The following is a 20,243-nucleotide window of genomic DNA, read 5'->3' as shown; positions in this document are numbered from 1 at the left end:
TAGGACATGGAGATATCATTAAGGATATGCAGATATTATTTAGGACATGAAGATATCATTAAGGACATGGAGATATCATTTTGAAAATGGATATATCAATAGGACACAGAGATATCATTTAGGAGATGGCGATATCATTTAGGAGATGGAGTTGTCATTTAGGACATGGAGATATCATTAAGAACATCAACATATCCTTTAGAATATCGACATATCACTTTAAATATGGACCCCACCACCTTCTCTACCGCAATTGTTAAAGCACAAGGGGTCGGAGTATTAAAACCATCTGCAACTCTTGAATGATGAAAAAAATAGTTTGTTCTTAATTTGACATTCGTGTGCCACTTGTTGTTACAATTTTAAGTACAAACGCCATAGTTTACACCAAGTATATACTTCAAGATAGTTGCTTGTATCTACAAGAACTGGTCTGTTCGAAGTTTAAACATTATAACTGATGTTATTGCCAACATTGCTAACCCCAATTAAGAATACATTTCGTGGCATCTCATTTTGTCCTATTAAAGCAGTATACATCTCTATCCTGTATTCTTTCAAGGCTGATTAAATCTACATATATAATTAAGTACTACTTACCACATGTGTTGTCCACATAGTAACCGGCTGAACATTCAAGGTTACAATCTGTAATCCATCAATCATACAAGGAAACACTAATCAGCTTAATTCACATCATATCAAAACGAAAACTATTTTTACATTTAAATTTGTCTCCTGTTGGAAGTTGAGGTAGTTGGAGAGCTTGATGGGCTAGGGGGGGGGGGTGGGGGGGGAGCTTGGGAAAGAAGTACTAGGGAAGTGATGTGGTCATAAGACATTCTAAGATGAAGCTTAACTAGCCCAGGTGAAGTGATAATGTAATACACAGACATCATTACAGACAGACATCATTACAGACAGACATCATTACCCTCAGACATCATTACACATGTAACAAAAATACATTGTTCGCTACATTCGCTACAAGTGACAACATGCAGGAGCTCACTCAACAATTGCAAAAGACAATTTGGGTGATACGATATGATTGCACCCATCATTACGATCTTCCCTGCCTATATCAAACACCGCCCCAGTCCCTAGCCATACTGAACGCTCCTCTGCAAGAATTCATGATTAAACACACAGTGTACTATTCCATTTGTCAAGCCAAATTTTTCTTCACACAGGAAAGTATTGCTGGCCATTAGAGCACCTTTGTTTACAATCATATGGTGGCTGGTCAATTCAGTGTGCGAAAGGATGAACCCTAATGGTAGTACTTTGGGGTAGTTTATGCTATATAAAGTAACAAATTATTATTGCTGGAGTGGATTTGAGGAGGACTGTTTTTTCTAAAGGCAGGCTTGACTGTGAGGTGGGTTGAGAAATCTGAGATTAAAACCACAAAAGAACACAACTATGATAGTAATATATTACACTGAGAAAAGAAATAATGAACATTTAATGATCACTCAATGTTTTTGTAATGAGATACACTTCAATTATTATATCAAGCTGCCATCATAACTATATACATAAATACCACTGGTTTCATGTTTATTTGCTTTTGACAGGTCTTTACTATACTATACTGTACTGTACTAAACTATACTATACTGTACTGTACTGTACTGTACTGTACTGTACTGTACTGTACTGTACTGTACTGTACTGTACTGTACTGTACTATACTATACTATACTATACTATACTATACTATACTATACTATACTATACTATACTATACTATACTATACTATACTATACTATACTATACATGTAAACTGAGATTCTGTGGAAACAAAACACGACAATGTCTTACATTCACAACGTTCATCGATACGAACATAATGAGAGGGACACTTCGATGTAACGCACTCTGTAAAAAGAAAACAAAGAAAGAGGAAAGAAAAACAAAATCACTTAGAAAAGTGAAACATAAATCAGCAATTAATGAAAAAGATTTGCAAATAATTCTTTTCAAATCATATCCTTTGTACAGGAATAGCAGAAAGCATTGATAAGACATTGGAATAGTCCATGTCAACTATGGATAAAACCGCTTGAGGATTCTGGTCCTTGAAAGCATCTCTTAAATTATATGGATAAAACCGCTTTAGGTCTTGAAAGCATCTCTTGAACTATATGGATAAAACCGCTTTAGGATTCTGGTCTTTGAAAGCATCTCTTGAACTATGGATAAAACCACTTTAGCATTCTGGTCTTTTGAAAGCATCTATTAAACTATGGATAAAACTGCTTCAGCATTCTGGTCTTTGAAAGCGTCTCTTGAACTATTGATAAAACCACTTTAGCATTCTGGTCTTTGAAAGCATCTATTGAACTATGGATAAAACTGCTTTAGCATTCTGGTCTTTGAAAGCATCTCTTGAACTATTTATAAAACCACTTTAGCATTCTGGTCTTAAAAGCATCTCTTGAACTATGGATAAAACCACTTTAGGATTCTGGTCTTTGAAAGCATCTCTAAAACTATGGATAAAACCGCTTTAGCATTCTGCTCTTGAAAGCATCTCTTGAACTATATGGATAAAACCGCTTGAGGATTCTGGTCTTTGAAAGCATCTCTTAAACTATGGATAAAACCGCTTGAGGATTCTGGTCTTTGAAAGCATCTCTTAAACTATGGATAAAACCGCTTGAGGATTATGGTCTTTTGAAAGCATCTATTAAACTATGGATAAAACCACTTTAGCATTCTGGTCTTTGAAAGCGTCTCTTAAACTATTGATAAAACCACTTTAGCATTCTGGTCTTTGAAAGCATCTATTGAACTATGGATAAAACTGCTTTAGCATTCTGGTCTTTGAAAGCATCTCTTGAACTATTGATAAAACCACTTTAGCATTCTGGTCTTAAAAGCATATCTTGAACTATTGATAAAACGGTTTTAGGATTCTGGAAGCATCTCTTGCAGCTGATGAGACTATTAAATGTGAGAATGAATGTTTTTCACATTGAACACACATATGGCTGGCTGGCTGCACAATTTCTTACTAAATTGCGTGGGTTCAGCCCCTTTAACAGCTCTCGTCTTTACTTTTAATGTGTTATGTAGGAGCTCTTCTCTATTCCTTGGCCGACACATATTTCATCGTTTTAATGCAAGGTATACAAATTTTCTTTCAAAGTTTCTTTCGTAATCATACCGACAGTTTTGGACTTTTTGTGATACCTTACAATTATTTTAGATTGGACACACAATTGGTAAAAAAAATTAAATAAAAAAAAAAATCGAATTTACACAGAATTATTACATAATTTCCACTGCTTATATGACTTTAGGGAAAGCTTTGTTTCATGGTTTCTGTTCCATATCTCCCAAATAAATGTTTCTTTTTACTGTATCCTAAATAGGCAATTATTATACACGTCACCTAAATCATCCAGACTTTACTGTTGGCCTAGTATACTTACTGCAACTTGACTTGTCAAAATGATACCATTCTGGACACTCTAGTTCCTGACATTCTGAAAGATAATAAATTTGAAATTTTGTTAACAAGTTAAATACAAACTCATTTCAAAATTGCATCAAACCATTAAACACTTTATTAGGATACCCATCAATCTAAGTAGAGGGTCGACGTATTCAAGTGGTAAGGACCACTTTTTCTACTCAGGACTACTTATGGACACAAAAATGGTGCAGTATTCAGTACCAAAATAATTTATCCTGTAAACTTCACGGTAATGTTTCTTTTCTTTTTTCGCTTGCAGCCCTTTGAAAATCAACCCTCCTTTCCTGAATTTGTTGATCAAAGTAATGATTACTACTATCATGCAAAATGATCTCATAATTAGGAAAAGAACTCTGTATTACCAATTCCATGTCTAAATGCAGACATTCCCAAAAAGGTTGTTACAAATGAAGGACATTTTTTTATTTATTTTTTTCCCTGGAAGTGTAACCTATGTTAAAAGTTTCCTTACCACCTGTAGGTATTGGATCTGAGTCACACGTGCATCCACCCGGTCGGATCAAGTTTCTTTTCGAGAGATCCCTTTCTTTGATGTCACAGTAAATTTCACAGGGAGTCAGAATAATTCCACCAGAACCATCACCTGAATAATCTACAAAGTTAAAAACAAAACAAAATTTAACCAAATTAAATTTTGACATGGAGGAGAAGGGTAATTACCCAAACAGTAGCTTATTGTTTACTTTGTTTTCTAATCTAGATTAAACACCTTATTTTATGAGAACCTAGGAATATTTGTTTCAAATTTAACCGTCCAAAATGTCTATTATTTGGTACTAATAAACGTTTACTTTTATTTTATTGACAGGTCTGGAAAGTCTACGAAAGTTCACCTGGAGTCAGAAGGAGGATATCAAAATCTGAAAATTATAATTTTGTGCGAAAAATCTGCTTGATGATAATTACCAACATGTTCGATTAACAAGATTTTTTTAAAATCATTTTGTAAGAAAACATTATGAAAAGTTTAAATACTGTGCAGGGTATGCCTATATGGTGTGCATGGTCTGCCTAATTAAGCAATTAGCAACAATAATGAAGCACTGATTGTGTTTTTTTATTGTTTAAAGATGTCTTTTCAAGAATCCAAGATATCTTCCAGCAAATTCAAAATATAATTTAAATGAATTTCGTAGATTATCTTGAAATGGAATAGAGACTATAGCATTAAATAAATTATGTAATAAATTAATAAATATATGCCAATGAATTAGAGATAGCTTTAATTTATTCAAAGCTATATCGACGAGCGGAAGACCTTTTCAACAATTTATGTGACATATATAGCATTGTAGTATAATAAATCTGTTTTGACTTACCATCAAATTCTTCTTCCTGAACACATTCACACTCTGCGGGTGTTGATGTCACAAGCAGATCTGGACTGTTAATATCTGTGGCAAGCTCACAATAGATTCTACAATCAAGAATTGCCGCTGCACTAGTCAGGCCTTTTTAAGAAAACACAATGAAGAGACACTCAAGCAAAGGTCTATGCGTGCTACTTTCAGACCATGCATAGGCCAAGTATAGGCCCTAATTCTGAGTTAGGCGGCGCCATCATTAAAAATCAATGTTTCGGTAACTTGTAAGGAGCATTTTGTATCCATGATGTTGGCGTTAATGTGTAAGTGCGTGTGTTTTGGGGGTGGGTGGGAGGGGGGCAACTTGGTATGCATGGGAGGAGTTGGGGGGGGGGGAACTACGTTCCCCAGGCTTGCTAAGGGCCTGGCTGACTCCTAAGGGTAAATGTTAGATATATAAAGTGTATTGAAAATTATTTGTACCAGATTATGCCAACGATCCGCGACACGTTTTATGAAGCACATGCAGTACCAATTGCGTAGACAAATCATTAAGTTGAAGAAAATACAGCTTGAGGTTACTGATATGTCTATTTACTATAAAATGCCAATGAGATGTTGTTTTCGATGTAGGTATCGACAGCCTGCTAGCATTCTATAACTGATCTCGCATGATGGTATTGATTCCTTTCTAGGATTCATTAGTGTACAGCAACTTGAAATGTATTTATTATTGCATAATATTAAAATATACCGCACAAACGTACATTCAACTGTTGTTTTTCCACCCAAGTACACAGCAAAGCATGATATTATTTAATATGATATAAATAGTATAAATAGAATATTCAAAAGTACAAAACTGTTTCCTATGTATGGCCGTGCTTAAGAAAGATGCACAACTTTAAATAACATTTATAAGCGACGACGTACCATACGTAAAATTAATACAGTGAGCGTACTCTCAACTATAATATATCTCAGTTGGTTTATAATTTCGCTGACAAAAAAATCAAACTTTATATTTGCAAATTCGATTTTAAATTACACTAATAATTCAATCGATTGATAAATGAATGAAAATTCAAGAGAAAAACGGAACTTACAAACGAAAACTGTTAGGAGAACTGCTCGTAGAACTGTCTTACTCGCCATAATCTTTGATAATTTACACTGGAAATACTCCAAGAGAATTTTGTTAATATGAAGAAGACAACCAATTCGAAGTATGTTTAAACACTGCGCACAACGTGGTCACGAACTTACAAGGACAGTTTTAGGTCTTAATCATTATTTTGATCATTTTGCCCATATTGTCATTGCTTTAACGTATTATTCATAACCCTAATATGTACAGCTGTACTTTCTTGGAAGTGGAGTTATCCGACTGTTCGATCAACTTTTCATTGACTTGTTCTGTTAAAACGACGCATACCGGTACCACATTTCCTGTTGGAATCTTGAGATTGCTTCCTGCATATTCGTGAGACTTATAGAGGTCATAATAAGGACATACAAGGAAGCCACGCTATGTTGACAAAAACAAAACTATATGGTTCGGTAATGCATAAAATACTAGAGGATGAGAACCATTGTTTTACATGTTATACAAGTCGGTTTTTATCAGGAATAATTTGATTTTTATTATCAAAGAAGTGGTCCAGAAATAAATTTATATCTCAGCAATATAATCATCATTGCTCTAATCATTAATTCCATAATGTCGCCCATAGATCATTGCTTAAATGTATTATTCATAACCCTAATATGTAAAGCTGTACTTTCGTGGAAGTGGAATTATCCGACTATTCCATCAAATTTTCATTGACGTGTTCTGTGAAAAAGACTCATCACACATTTCCTGTTAGAATCCCGATAATGCTTCCTGCACGTACGTGAGACTTCTAGGGGTCATAATAAGGACATTCAAGCAAGCCACGCTAAGTTGACACAACCCATCCCCCTCACCCTCCACCACCCTACCCCCGATATTGTTCGGTAATGCATAAAATACTAGAGGATCGGAAAACCATTCTTCACGTGTTATAAAAGTCGTTTTTTTTAGCAGGAATACTTTGATTTTTATTATCAAAGAAAAAGTCCTAGAATTAAATTTATATCTAAGCAGTATAAATGCTGATATATGAAATTGTCCTTGTTTTTTTTTTATCTTAAAGGGATAGTTAACACAACCATCATGTTTAGATGATGTGACAGGGACTTTTGTGAAGAACGACTGGTAAGAAGTTTTCTCCGGTAACCAGATATCGTTGTTTGAAAGTCGTGTCAGGGGAGCTGTCATTATTAAACCTTGTGATTTGATACTTTTTAAGAAGAAGTCGCCCAGGAAAGAACCTGGCCACGAAAACCAAACTACCGAACGACTGATCCGCTCTCAACCCCATTCACCTTGCAACGGGACTGTGACCGTGTGATCATCGTCGGGTGTGCATCAACATTCCCCTCGAAAGGGAACAGATACTACACATGATCTTAGCCAAAAGGCCGAGAAGCGATCTTGTGATATGATAGTGTCCACTAGGATCTGAAAACTTTGAATTTCTCTTTTTTCCCCTTCATATTTCCAACTTGAAGGTACAATTATGTTAAGTAAAAAAACAACTACTACTATATTTAATAGTATTTTAGTGTAAACCTATTGTAACATTTAGATCTTTTGAAGAAAACATTATACCCCCAGTATATATCCTGTGTTGTGATGCAATAAAGAAACATCGTACGCTTATGAAGTATTCTCATCCATTGTGCTAATTGGAGGAAGGATTTCTGGAGGAAGATATTTATTCATAGTAACGGAATTTATTGCAAAACCTTCAAAATAAATTTCAGCTAATGTAGAATTAATTAGTCAGGTGGCTCAGTGGATATAGCTGTGGACTGGTTACCATTCATTTTATTATGATTTTCACATTTATATTACCATTCATTTTATAATTATTTTCACATTTATGTAAAAATGTATTATATATACAGTTTTGAGGTGGGTGAGCCAGTGGCTGTGAGAGTTGGTTCTTGCATGGAGGTAAAAACTCTTAATGCACTTTTAGTGTATTCTTTTCAACGGTGTCCTCGAGTCTCTCTCTATAGCCCCCTTCCTTACTTGCCAAATGGGTACTTCGCCATATTACCGAAGCGGGAAGCGTTACAGTATGTTTAATTACATCATTCATAACGAATAAATATGTAGCAAGAACAAGAAGTGTCGAAGTGAAAGGAGGTGTTAAAAAAAACTACAAACAAACTCGAGGACTTGGCAAGAAGATCACTCCCAGAACAAGAAAAAGGAAGTGAACAAAAGTAGAACAGTTAAAAACAAATAACCAAATGACCTTTTCTCCAACATCCCCGCCCCCCCCCCCCCGCCCTCCAAGGGAACGTACACGGGTTAAACTTAATAAAAACAACTGAAATACTACTACATTTATGAAATTATGTCTGAAAGCAATAATTGAAGGGTTTGGTTTCGATTTACTTGTTAAAGTTATTCCATAAGGCAATAGATCGGAATTTTAGACTTTTTTTTTAACAAGGAGGTATGATAATAAATGTCACGTAGATTGCCTGCGTTCTTTGGGAAGATAAACAGCTTATCTCTACTCCTTCAAATTTTACCTTTTTAATTGAATTTGACATTGGTGTACTGTATAGGAGCACGTAGAGAGGACCAAGGAGCCGGGGACAAATCGGCCCGATTGATTTTTAAGCAGGAGAGTAGTAAATTCAGGCCTAGAATTTCACAATTTGACAGCAACTTGCTGAAAATACAATTGTTTTGAAAACTAGACTATTTGCTCAAATCATACATAACTGTACCACATGATCAGTAAATGTAGTATTGATTTTGTAGTTTATGATATTAATGCCCAATTGTAGATCTGAATTGCAAGTGATATTACTTTCCCATTGGCAATTGACGCAATAGGCACAAATCCTCGTACAGCAGTTAAATAACCTGAAACTGAGACCTTTATATAAGCACAAATGTAGCTGGTTAAAGCTGGTCACTTTAAAAACCTTAAAACCATATCTTGACGTCATTTCATATCAAATTAAATAACTAAAACTTCGTCGAATTCCACTTTTGCTAGAAAGAAGCGTGTTCTGGTGCAGAGAATCCGTCATATGTATTCTAACAGAAATTTGGAAACTTTCATTTTGTCCCAAATTTGACAGCTTTGTAAGGTTTTGGTTGTTTTTTGTTCGATTTTGGCCAAAATCACGACTTCCCACTATCATACTTACTATGGGTGGCGCCCTTCTGATTCCCTCCGATGTGATAAAAGCACCATAATAACGCAACTTATTGTGAAAAATTTAATTAACCAGACAGCAAAACTGCAGTGCTGTTTCGATGATGCTACATGAAAAATATTATATGAATGTGACACACTAGGCTGTAGGGAATAGCCACGATGAACAACATACTTCGATCTAAGTAGTACAGCAAAAAACATTGAGATATGACAAACACTATTCAAATTGGCAGCTGATGACCGAGATGTAATCTTTTCTTGTATTCGGCATACAGATTGATCTCTACCAAAGAAAACATGCTTCTTCTACTTAATGTGGTGCACATACAAGCCGTACATTAAAGCAGGCTCCGGGCGATATTTGCCACCTGGTCTCTAAGAGTTTGCGTCTGGTTTGCCTCTAATACTAGGCGACAGTTAATTTTCGTTAACGGCGCCTGGTAATTTCCCCAACGTTACAACAACCAAACCTGAAGTTTTTATTTGGCACTGAATCTCAACAATTGCTAAATACGACTAAAAACTTCAACAACGGAAGCAAAGATATACTACCGATGATTCACAATGATATTCCAATAGCAACGTTGTATGTACCAACAGTACAACGTAACACACCTTTGTGCACAGGCATGTATGCAGAGACGTATTTGCCAACTCCAAAAGTTACCGACACACTTAAGTCAATGGAGAGTTGGTCGAGAATTCTGATTCTTATCTACTGATGCCCTTAAGCTAATTTACAATTGCTAACAGCCTCTCCTATATTCTTATGAGGCTAAACGCCCTTAGATATCTTATAGGCTGGTCGGTGGGAGATACGGTAGATTATAAAATCACATTGCTCGCAAGGGCTGAGCGAGTGCACGGTCGACAACGCATTTGCACATGCAAAGGATCATGGGAAAGTTTAAGAAACCAACGTAAATCTAGTTATTACAATGTGAATTTTGAAAGTCGCTTCTGTCGATCCCCAAGAGCTCATATATTGTATTAAATTAACAAAAGCACAAAGCAACAGAGGGTACTGCAAGATGTACAGTTTGTCCAAGTTTTCCTTCTTAAGATATCATGTTTACAAGGTTTCCACAATTTGACCCCTGGTGATCCCAAATTTACTTAGACCTCCACCAAAAACAATAGGATTCTGTTCCTCAATGTGGTACTCCTACACACGAAATATGAGATTGGTTAAAGCTTCCCTTCTTGAAATAACGTGTTTACAAGGTTTTCACAATTTGACCCCTGGTGATCCCAAATGACCTTTAACCTCCTCTAAAAACAATTGAAAATTTTCCTTTTGGGCCAAAATTTGACAATTTTGTGAGGTTATATAGCCTTATGATTTTGTTCGTTTTTCACAATTTGACCCCTGGTGACCCCAAATGACCTTTGACCTCCATCAAAATACTTCTACACACCAAATATAAGATTGGTCCAAGCTTCAATACTTAGTGCTTTGAAAAATTATAAATGTAACAAGATCTTTGTTTGATGAAATATTGATAAAGTAAACTTTCTTTTAGTAAAAGCCTATCTATAGAACTGCGGTCCAGTTGTTGCACCAATCCATCCCCCACCCTTACCCTTTTTTGGTATACATGCAATAACCTCCAGCAGGGGCGTATCCAGGATTTTCCAATAGGGGGGCGTCAGGCATGAATGATGCCGTCCTGGGGGATGGGTCTAAGGGGAGGGGTGGACAATTTTTGCTTTCGAAGAAGGGCTGAAATGCAAAATGGTGCCATATGCATGGGCGGCGATCCGTACTTCCGAGTGGGGGGGGGGGGGATATTGTTGACTATCTAAGCGTAGCGCCACCATGTGTTGGCGCGAAGCGTACAAGAAAATTTTGGGATTAACAAACCCTCTAGATGGCCGGAAACGGCACTTCCCGAGGTTTCCAAGCGGCATATACCCAACTTTAAAATAGGGATGTCATGTCCGAAATATCTCATAATCAGGATCCAAAATACCTTTTTTTTTAATTTCGGGTGTTATTTTGGGAAAATTGCCCCTGTCAATCTTGTTTCAGGCGCAACGTTAGAATGTTCGAGAGCTCTTTTATATTATTCGATGAAGAAAATGGCCTCATGCAGGCTATTATAGGCCTATACACATGCAATACACAATAACACATAGTTACATTCCTAGGTACCGATTGCTGGGGCATCCAGGTGAAACGTGTATTAAGCATTACCCTGGTAACATGAGATTCTCAGCTGTTCGAGGGAACATGTACGTGTGTAGGCCTACTATAGGGCCTATATGAATACTATGAGGGTGCATATATGTACTATATCAATACCGTGGGCGCAATAATACATTTTGTTGTTATAGGGCCAATGAAGCCTACAGTCAACTATTCTTGCTTTATAAAGACGCTTTATTTGAAAAGATCGCACTGCGTTTATGGTAGGCGAGAAATGAAGCTAAAAAAGAGCCGTACATTAACGATGATGCATAAATTTAGGCATGAAAATATTCTTATCCCTGGCATTTGGTGGGGGGGATATGGTGTATTACATCCCCTCCACCCATTTTCATGGGGGGTATATCCCCTTCCCCCCCCCCCAGGATCGCCGCCCATTGCCATATGTGATCCATTTTTCGACCTTAATAATAAGCAACATTTCCAGTAAATGGACACAAAATGCACAATTTAGTATGGCTGGCATGTCACTTAGTGTTTATAGTGATAATACAAACACAATTACCATCTATGTTTCTAAAACTATTATGCCGCCGAACTTCGCCAGAACTTTTTTTTTGGCAAACAAAAAATAAAGCATACGGGAGGGGGGGGGGGGGGTTGAGCGATCACCGACAACTCACTTAAAGGTCGTCATCAATTTTTTTTTTTTTTTGCTAAACTTTTTTTGTTTTGGTGACGGCCAATAGGGGGGCGCGCGCCTGTTGCTCCCCCCCGGATACGCCCCTGCTCCAGCGAGGCTGAGGTTAACAAAACGTGCCAATATACACAATCTTCAATGCAAAAAGAAAATCATAAAAGATGCATGGTTCATTGCATATTCCAAATACAAGACAGCGATGCAGATATTGTTTAACATGCTTCACTGACGGTGAAATAATAAGTAAGTTCAGGGGCGGATCCAGGATTTTGAGAAAGGGGGGCCGACATCCCGATGGTAGCACTTTAGTGATCTGCGTCCTGGGGGAGGGGTCTAGGGGGAGGGGTTGTCCCCCTCCCCCTTGGAAATTTTTGGTTAATTGTGAGTGCTTAGATGCAAAATGGTGAAACATTTCGCCAAAAACTAGAAAAACCAGAAACGTTGCAGACACGCTTTTTTGTGCACATATTTTTTCTCGATAGACACATATTTAACAACGCTCAACAGTGCATGTACAATGGATACACTATTATTGCGTCGATTCGTTTTTTCTTTTGCGCGAAAATTATGACACCAGATTCACCCCAAGAAAAAACATAAAACAAGATATATTCAATGAGATAATTATGATATACTTATTAATGAAAGGGGGGTGTAGGCGGTTTTACACTATCTAACGCAACGTAGTCGCCAAGAACCTGAAGTATTTTTAAGGGAGGGCCCGATAATAAGCGGAAACGGATCACCGACCGAAAAAATATCGGAATTTGTGGACTATTTCTTGCTTCCTATTGTATTAAAACAAAGCACCTATGTGAAAGACACAAATCACATTCTGAAAATTGTGGAAGCCACCCCGTTACAAGAAGCAGTAGTACTTGCTACACTCGATGCAGGGACGTAGCTAAGGCCTGATGATTGGGGGGGGGGTGTAGTGTCTGAAATTCCAACTGGATGGGTTTTGGAGCAAGAAAATTCCGACTGCTGCCTTGTACCTATCCCCCCACCCCCCCCCCCCCCCCCCCCCCCCGTACTACTCGTCAACATTAACATGTCGAACGCGCGCGTAGCGCGCGGAAATTTTTTTCGATACATTTGTACACAGGCCCTCACTTCACAAACTTATTAATCACTCTGGCTAAGCAAGTTAGCAACTGAGTAAAGTTATCTGCTTCTAGGCTACATAGACTACTAACTACAAAAGCTATGTCAATGTAACAAAGGGGAAATTGTTTTGCAACAAATTATATTCGACGACATAGTGAATTACCAAAAAATACAGTGCTTTTTACTAGCACGCTTACTATTGTTTTCTTGGGAGGGGGGGGGGGGGCTATTTATCACTCACATGAAAAACTTTCAATTGTGCACTTCATTCCAACTGAGCATTCAGAATGAAGTGAACAATTAAACATTTTGCAGAAAAATGTTGAGTTGACGGTATATGATAAGTTGTCAATTAAACATTTTGCAGAAAAATGTCCAATTGACGAGATAGGCTATGATAAGTAATTGTCAATTAAACATTTTCAGAAATTTTTCAATTGCTCAGTTAAAGCGACTGAGCAATCCAACATTTTTCTGATTTTGATAAGATTTTATCTTGTTATCTAAACAATTTACTGAAAAATGTCAACTTATGGGGCAAAGTTTATCTTATTGATGGCACTTTTAAGCTTCCGTAGATTAACATTGCGCGTTTTAATCGTATACCATACAATGTATATCCTGAACTTACTTGAAGCTAGCGCACAGGGTCAACCCAGCCAATAGCAAAATTAATACATGAATTAACCGAATTGAAGCTGGCGAACTTTGTACAGTAGTTCTATTAGAATTTTTTTTTTTTAAAGTATTCAAAATCATACGAAGTTTTGTATGGTGGAGTATAAGGATCGCGAGATACAATTTCTCAATGTGACAAGGAAAACGTGGTAAATATCACTGATCAAAGGTCAATTTTGACCAAAAATTTTAGGTCAATCAAAAATAACAAGAATATGTGAAAATGAGAGTGCGACAGTCGGAAAATTAGAGTGCGACAGTTGGAAAATTTAGAGTGCGACAGTCGGAAATTCCGACTGTGGCACTGAAATTTTCCAACTATCGTCAGTTTTACCAAGATTGGGGGGGGGGGGGGGGTGAGACACCCCCCCACACCCCATTCTAGCGACTTCCCTGACTCGATGTCGTCGCCATGTATACCAATACTCCCCAAGAGGAGGCATTAGATATATGTCAAGAAGTCTATGAAAAGGCGGAAAAAAGCGAATATGGAATAAATAAAATATCTTCCATATCCATGCGCAAACTAATTGAACTTACTTTTAACAAGAAACTGTTTCGAGTTCAATAACCAATTCTATCTACAAAAGATCGGTTGCGCCATGGGTAGCCAAGCCTCTCCGGAAATCTGTGATATCGTCATGCATAGACTGGAAAACCAGATTTTACCGACAGATAATAAAATCTTAAAATGGCTCCGCTATAGAGATGAAATTCTATTGCTTTACGACGGTTCACCTCAGGAACTTGAACAACTAGTAAACAGGTTGAATGAAATTCACCGCTTCTTAAAGTTTATGGTAGAAATATTACACACCGAGGTAACATACCTAGATTTGAAAATCTTCAAAGGTCCAAGGTTTGAAACCAATGGGATATTAGACACCAAAGTCTACACCAAAACCCACGGAAACCTTCCAATACCTCGACAGAAACTCTGCACACCCACTTGCCACTTTTAAAGGCTTCATTAAAGGGGAAGTCTTACGATACGCACGTCTATGTAACAATGAGACTGATTTCTTACAGAAAAAGAATGCGTTCACAGAGAAACTGTTACTCCGTAACTATAAGAAAGAGGAAATTGCCTCAGCCACGAAAGGCATAAAATTTGAAAACCGTGGGCAATATCTCACTACCAAACCTAAACAAAAGGAACCTTCAATGGTGTTCAAGCTTACCTATACACCCCATATCAAAACCACGCATTTGAAAAATGTACTTTTGAAACATTGGCACTTAATCTCGCAACACGCGGACAGGGGCGTAGCGAAGGTTTTTTTGTTAGGGGGGGGGGGTGTGGAGGATTTGTGGAGGATTTGGGGAGGGGGTGGCCCCCTCCCCTTTGGAAAATATTTAGTTTTGAAACGTCCTTAGATGCAATCTGGTGCATATTTTAAGTCAAATTTGGCACCGCAGAATTTCCATTTCGATATTATTTTTATGGCAGTCGGCAGAAGAAGAATTAATTGGGACCAATTATCGAACTGTGTTTTCTCTTTCACCGATCGTTGAAATAGTGAAACTTCGTGATGAAAATGTTCAGAAAACTTTCCGGTAATGAGAAATAACAACATTCATTGATATACAAGAGAGAAACGTTAAAAATTGTGTACAATTCGTGAGCCGTGTCCTTAAGTTTTCCACGGAGAACGAATGACATCTGCGATGACGTCATTCTGAACAAAGGATAATAACAACACGTTGTCACACGATAGCACGACTCATGGGCTGCGGCCTATACGGAAGCCTTTAATTCCATTTCTTTCACTGAGTTGCCGGCGATTCTGGCACTCGTCTAGCTGAGCCTGGCTACAGTAGCTATACTGACGGCCGTGACATTATCAGTTATTTGCCGAGAGGTTTTTAACTTGCAGGCGTCGGGTGATTGGATTGATGAATGAGTTTATCAGATGAAGAACTGGAAAATCGAAATAACCGATAAAGAAGCTCCCGTTCTCCTTTTCTCTATTCAGCTTTCCTTCTTTCTTCCCCTTCCGCTCTCTTCACCTTTTCTCCTTTTGCCGACAAACCCAAAATTTGCCGACAGCGACCAAATTATTGGGGGGTACGCCCCTGCACGCGGAATTATTCAAACTGTTTCCAAAAGAACCGATTCTAGCCTACAAAAGGGCCCAAAATCTCAAAGATTTACTTGTTAACTCAAGGTTTCATATACTAACGAAGAATCAGCTGACTCTCAAGGTTCACACGAAGCTCTTTTAGATGCTCTTATAGCTGCACTATGAGTCCATAAAAACTCGTGCACAGAAAATGGATGCATTTTGAGAACGAGACGCCCAGGCCGAATATAAAATATTCAACTGATGAAGCTCCTCCTATAAAGTTTGAGAGCAGAAACCGGTCTAGTTGGTCATAAGAACCTACACTAGTCTCTCCTACTATTAACAGTACACTCAATTCACCTAATAGGTGCAATTATGTTTCACCACGAGGAGCATGCTATAAGTTCATGTTCCTCGGGCCCTTCCTTAAAAATACTTCAGGTTCTTGGCGACTACGTTGCGTTAGATAGTGTAAACCGACTACACCCCCTTTCATTCAGATAATTATGATATACTTGCTAACTGTGCATTGATTTTTCCCTGACAGTAATAGTCAGCACTATAGTACTGAGCCGTATCTAATTAATACGTGATGTCGCGTAGGCCTGATAATTGCCTTAGTTTCAAATTTGGAATAAAAACGATCGCGTTTCAGGGAAGAGCAGCTGGATATATATTAGGCTTTTCTTTCACCAAGTTATGCCTATTAGGAATTTGAAGTACTCCCACATAAAAAAAAACGCAACTGATTTCCAAAAAGGGGGGGGCCGGGCCGGGTCGGCCCCCCCCCCCCTGGATCCGCCCCTGAAGTTCATTCTAAAATCGGGCTTTCAATCTTTCAGATTCATTCAGCCTTGTTTGCCTAACGTATATAAACGTTAGGGGAAGTCAAAACAGTTCTGCGTGGACCTGTACAAACGAGAATAGCTTAACGACTCCGTACTACTTGTGACGTTGAGCAGAATCACCGCATACAGCATATGGGTATAGTATACGCCAGGTTCAAGTGAGTGGGAAACTATCGCAAACTTACCAACGATTTCTTTTTCATGCCACTCCGACGTCAACATTTCCAGCATGGATGTCACTGTGTTTGCATTAGTTTCATGTTATTTTATAGCAGTATTTACTCCAGCAGAGTGCGTTGTTTTCGAAATAAACGACTGTGACTTAAACAGAGTCGTACTGGTTGATGAATCAGATATCGTGATGACATGTTCTGCTCCTGAGTTTAATAATCCTCAATTTTTAATCGTCAATCAATCAGGCATAATCAGCGACAGTCAAGACAATTTCCTGATAACCAGGGAGCTGCTACTAGAGTAGCAGCTCCCTGTGATAACTACGTTGAATAAGTCTATAGAGGTGAGGATTACACATGTACAGACATTCCACGGTGGAATATACCAGTGTCTGGTGACTGGTGATGGCCCTTCGACTGTGACAAGCCTGACATTGGATGTCCGATCAGGGTCTGGGACATTCTGTCCACAAAGCAGTGAAACATTAAATGTGAATGAAGGTGAAAGCTTAACTCTATATTGCTACTTTATATGGAGTCTCCCTTCAGGTGGATTCACACCATATGATTATACATGGCAAAAGAAGATTGAACCGAATCCCGTTCCTTTAAATAATTCTACAGTGACTCAAAGTTCAGGTTTTGTTAAAGGTATACTAATAGCTGTCGTTGGTCCATTCACTGCTGATGACGATGACACAGTATACGAGTGTTCACACCCCTTACCAGCCATTGCTGGAACAATACCATGTTCTGTTGGACCCGTTACTGTAACGCCAAGGCCAACTAACCCCACACCTCAAACTCCAACCCAGCAACCAGCGACCGTTCCAGCAACATCAACAGCGACCGTTCCAGCAACATCAACACCGATAAGATTATCCACAAAAGCATCGTCTCCTTCTACTAAAACTACCTATCAGAAGGATGTAACCATCGGACCTTCGGAAACTACACCAACAGCAACACCATCCCCGGTACAGAAAGATATTACGGAGGAACCAATGACTAAATCTAATAAGACACCAGTAGTGAACATTAGTACAATTGCTAGCATTCTTTTATCTGTTGTTGTGATAATACTAGCAATTGTCATTACAGTTCTTCTTTGTCATAAAAGTCGATTCAAAAGGAAAGAGAGACAGGAGATGAAAAAAGAGGACAGTGAATTTCAGCTGAAAGGACATCCTGCATCAAATTCAAAACAAGGTGAGGAGGAAGACGGATATCTTGAGCCCAACCCTCAACGTGTAAATCAAATAAGTGGCAGGAGTGACGTCGGTGTTGCCATGGCGACTGGTAGCTCTTCTATAATACGTCATGATTACGAACACGAAATAATAGGAATAAAGAAGAAACAAGATGATCCATCGTATGAGGAGGTGAGTCTTCAACATGGAATGTCTTAACATAACACATGTGCTGAACCAACTGGACTTGTACGGTAGGTGACCAAGACCATGAATATTCAGCGACAGAGACAAAGACAGGATAACGTAGGAGACGGTAAATCAAGAATTAATTATAAACAGCAACAATCGAATACACACCTGTAAATCATGATCGTATGCTTCTACTACAAACCTGGATAATATTCTATACCAACTCGATGGGAGATATGGTCACGCGATTATAACCGAAAGCCTGGTATATCTGAGTGTTGTAGCCTACTAGCCTTCATGCTACTGATGTTGTAAAAGCGATGGTGATGACGTAGACAGAGACGATGACAGGGACCAAGCATGGAGGACGATGGTCCGGGTGCGACAGATGTAAATATTAGGAAAACTTATCAATCGTCTAATTGGTGATGGTTATCACATATATTGGGAGAAATTTTATCTTCTTGTTATTATTGATCAATAAAAGTAACATTATACCCATATGGCCCGGGTCCGACATATGTAAATATTAGGAAGCCTCATCAATAGTGCGACAATAACAACTCTGGTTGAGTCTGTAGACAATGCCGGTGAGGAAGGATGTGTCTCTTTACTGGACAATATTATAATTTTCATGTTAACGGACGTTGTCAAATTGGTGAAAGTTATCACATGTCTTTGAAGCAAATTGATCCTCTTGTTATTATTGATCCATAGAAGTCACATTATACCCAGATAAAACTTCAGGAATGATTCATTCGCAGGACAAGAAAAAAATCTTATCTTTTACAAATAATTCCAAGGATTCATGGAAAAAGGGTTCTGGAAATATTTTCCTATCGAGTCTGTAAATAAAGTACGTATCTAGTTATATATACTTATAAAGTATATTGCTCTTTCGTCAGGAAATCGTCAATACAATTCATAGTTTTGGTTGTAATGTATGACATTGACGACGATAATAAAATCAACTTAAGATGAAAAAAGAGAAAAAGTCAGAGGAGAGGTTGCACAGTGGCGTCACCAGACTTTTCGGTCTGGGGGGGGCACAGGGGGGGCACCAGCATTTGATGGGGGGGGCACTTAGGTGGATACGGGGGAGGGGGTTCCCTTCCAGGCGCGGCGGAACGGGAAAATTATTGGGGGGGGGGGGCTAATGTGTAGAGACTATCTAAGCGGAGCGCCACCATCGGTTGGCGCGGAGCGTACAAGAAAATTTGGGGTTTTTCAAACCCCCAGATGGCCGGAGACGGCACTTCCCGAGTGTTTTATGCTGCGAATACCTAGCCCTAAAATATGGGTCTCAAGCCTGCATTTTCTCAGATTGCACGTAAAAGTCTGTAAAAACATTGTAATTTGTATATTCGATGGTGTTTTAAGAGAGTAGCTATTACTCGTAGTGTACTCGCAAAGACGTTTTTGAGTGTAGTAAGGGGATGTTGGAGAACTGGCTGAAATGAAGCAAGCCACTGGCCTAAGACGAAGTTGTGTTGCGCTTACCGGTACTCACACTCACTGCTTCCACTTTTCACAGGGCGTGAAGACGCGGTTGGGGTGACAATGTGGTCTATAGCCAGGGGACGTGTGCATCGGACAGATCGACAAGTATGCATTGAAAAATGGGCAGATGCACGTTTCGGGGCCTTGGTAAATATTGAGGGGGCTTATCATGCATTTGCCCCCTCAACTTTTTCATTGAGGGGGGGGGGGAGGGCTGAGCCCCCCAAGTCCCCGGTTCCGCCACTGCCCCCCTCCCCTTTGGAAAATTTACGCATACGGAGGATGAGCTGGATGCAAAATGCTGCCACATTTGATGCTAAATTCGATCTGAAGATATCTCCAGAAATTGCTATTTTTGCGGTAATGATTTTAACAAGGCGCAGAATTTTGCAGAGGATATGAACCATATGCTGTCGATATTATGCCTAACCCTATCAATAGAACCTACATTTGTTGAATTAATGTGTGCATGACCCCCGACTCCTTTCTTGTCCTTCTCGTTTTCGCACATTATCTATTAAGATGTAATAGGTTCCAGCATCATTATTGGCTC

The 20,243-nt window shown here is 38.6% G+C and overlaps 1 protein-coding gene and 1 pseudogene across 1 annotated transcript in view; both read right to left on the bottom strand.

Annotated features, from left to right (window-relative positions):
• The window catches only part of LOC139963066 (uncharacterized), a 31,289-nt gene extending 25,065 nt beyond the window's left edge, over positions 1 to 6,224 (bottom strand). The window contains exons 1-6 of the mRNA XM_071963550.1: positions 5,920 to 6,224; positions 4,829 to 4,960; positions 3,961 to 4,101; positions 3,445 to 3,498; positions 1,829 to 1,885; positions 601 to 648 (exon numbers count right to left, since the gene is read on the bottom strand). Coding sequence (XP_071819651.1) covers positions 601 to 648; positions 1,829 to 1,885; positions 3,445 to 3,498; positions 3,961 to 4,101; positions 4,829 to 4,960; positions 5,920 to 5,968 — 481 coding nt within the window. The 5' untranslated portion in view covers positions 5,969 to 6,224. The remainder of the gene's footprint in view (positions 1 to 600; positions 649 to 1,828; positions 1,886 to 3,444; positions 3,499 to 3,960; positions 4,102 to 4,828; positions 4,961 to 5,919) is intronic.
• A 1,029-nt stretch (positions 6,225 to 7,253) lies between these two features.
• LOC139963326 (U2 spliceosomal RNA) lies at positions 7,254 to 7,330 on the bottom strand (annotated as a pseudogene).
• Between the last annotated feature and the right edge of the window lie 12,913 nt (positions 7,331 to 20,243).

Source organism: Apostichopus japonicus, chromosome 21, assembly GCF_037975245.1.
Source record: "Apostichopus japonicus isolate 1M-3 chromosome 21, ASM3797524v1, whole genome shotgun sequence".
Lineage (NCBI taxonomy): Eukaryota > Metazoa > Echinodermata > Holothuroidea > Aspidochirotida > Stichopodidae > Apostichopus > Apostichopus japonicus.
This window is presented reverse-complemented; position numbering and strand designations above follow the sequence as displayed.